This window comes from Acanthamoeba castellanii (assembly GCF_000313135.1).
Source record: "Acanthamoeba castellanii str. Neff unplaced genomic scaffold scf7180000084670, whole genome shotgun sequence".
In the NCBI taxonomy this organism is placed as follows: domain Eukaryota; phylum Discosea; order Longamoebia; family Acanthamoebidae; genus Acanthamoeba; species Acanthamoeba castellanii.
The window spans coordinates 6367-8134 of NW_004457278.1; the positions used below are offsets into that span (position 1 = coordinate 6367).

Genomic DNA, 1768 nt, shown 5'->3' on the forward strand with positions numbered 1-1768 from the left:
GATGCGTCGGCTTGGGCTTGAAGAAGGCCGCGCAGGGCGACCATGAGCTTCTTCTTGTGTCCGATCTTGGTGACGCCCAGGGTGGTGTAGAGCGCGTTGGCGTGGTGGAGGGCGACGAGCCGCGCGCCGTCGACCTTGGCCCGACGCAGCGCCCCGACGTACTCGTCCAGCTGCAGCTGCCGCTTGAAGTAGGCCCGCACCTGCTTGCGCGTCCACTCGCTCACGGCGGGCCACTCGGCCGCCACTTCTTCATGATGATGAGCGAGAAGAGCTCGTTCCGCCTTTCTTCCCGTCGCGGCGGCAGATCTGGCTCGACGGAGCGAGTTGAACGTCGCGGAGAAGAGCTCGTTGATGCTCATCTCTGTCTCTCTTCTCAAACTCCTCCTCTCTCTCGACTCGATCGAGATGTAAAGATGAAGAAAAGAAAGAGATTTGAGAGGGGGGGCGGAGCGGCGAGTGGTGAAAGTTGATGGACCTGAGGAGAAGTGTGGGTTTGATGTGGCGTGGTGGTCAGGCCCACAAGGGAAAGGTTGGTGGTTGCAGCAAAGGCGAGCTGGGTCAAGTTGGCGTGGAGGTCCTTTCCGTACCTCACGTGACGCGCTTCTTCGTTCTTTCCGACCCACCGTCGGTTCAACGTCGCTTTCGTTCTTTCCTCTTGGTGCCGCGGGCCTTTAGTTCACCACCACCGGGTGGTCTCTCTCTCTTGCGTAGCGCTGTGCTCGTGGTGCGAGTCGCCTGCCGAAAGTGTTCTAGCTTGCCTCGAGGAGAGAGTGGAAGTTAACCTGTCGTCCTCGTCGGGGGTGGTCAACGCCTCAACCTCTGTCCGCCACCGGCCACTCCTCTCTTTGAAATGGTCTGAGTGGCCAGCTCCAGTTTTCAACGCCAGCACAGTGGGACAGGAGTCACGCGAAAACGTTCGTGTTCGAAGAAGGGGCACGCGGAGTGGTAGCGCAACAAGTCCCCAGATGAGGCTGACCTCCGGTTACAGTGGCCAGCTGCGTAAGTGACTTTTCACTCAGACTTCCGCCACCCTTCCAAGGTAAACGCCAATTGAATATTTAAAGGGAATGTGTCGACGTTTTCACCTTAAGGTGGCCGCGGTGCCCCAAAAGAGAAGAAAAAAAACCGGTCGTTTATTTACACTAGCAAGATGGGCACGTCTTCGTCGTAGTTGCTGAGGTGGTGGCCCTCGTCTTCGTCGTCGTCGAGGTAGAGGCAGAGCCGCCAGCTCGGTGCGAGCATGCCCGGCGGGGTGGCCTGCACACGCTGTCGCCAGTCGCGGAAGGCGTAGCGCAGCGCGTCGTCGCCGAGGATTGTGACCTCGTCAGCCTCGCCGTCCGTGTACCGGATCTTCATCTTCTTCGTGGCCACCGAGCCATGCACGCGCGCCACCTCCTCGACTAGGTCCGCGAACCGCAGCTGCCGGGATCCACTCCCCACGTCAAGCCGCAGCAGCGACACGTCGACCTCGTCGTAGGCGACCACCGACTTGTTGTCGGTCGCGCGACGACGCAGGGCGGCCTTGACGGTGACGACAGAGTTTCGGTGGAGAAAGGCGGAGGCCTCGGACAGGTTGGTGACGTCGTCGAGCCGCTGGGCCAGGTCGGCGGCGTCGGACAGCGAGCGCAGGCGGACGGGCGTGGACGGCGGCGACGACTGGGGCGTGTGGTACGAAGACGGCGTGGACTCGCCCGAGGCGCAGGGCGTGCCAAAGCTCGAGCCTGAGCCCGAGCGCACCCGGCGGGAAGGCACGACCGGCGACCAGGTC

At 62.0% G+C, this 1768-nt stretch overlaps 1 protein-coding gene across 1 annotated transcript; it reads right to left on the reverse strand.

Moving 5' to 3' along the window:
* On the reverse strand, positions 1–359 carry ACA1_117680 (SAM domain (Sterile alpha motif) domain containing protein; the record flags this gene model as incomplete). Its single annotated transcript, XM_004333983.1, has 1 exon — positions 1–359. A coding segment is annotated over one exon (359 nt), but the record flags the coding sequence as incomplete, so codon positions are not given.
* Between the last annotated feature and the right edge of the window lie 1409 nt (positions 360–1768).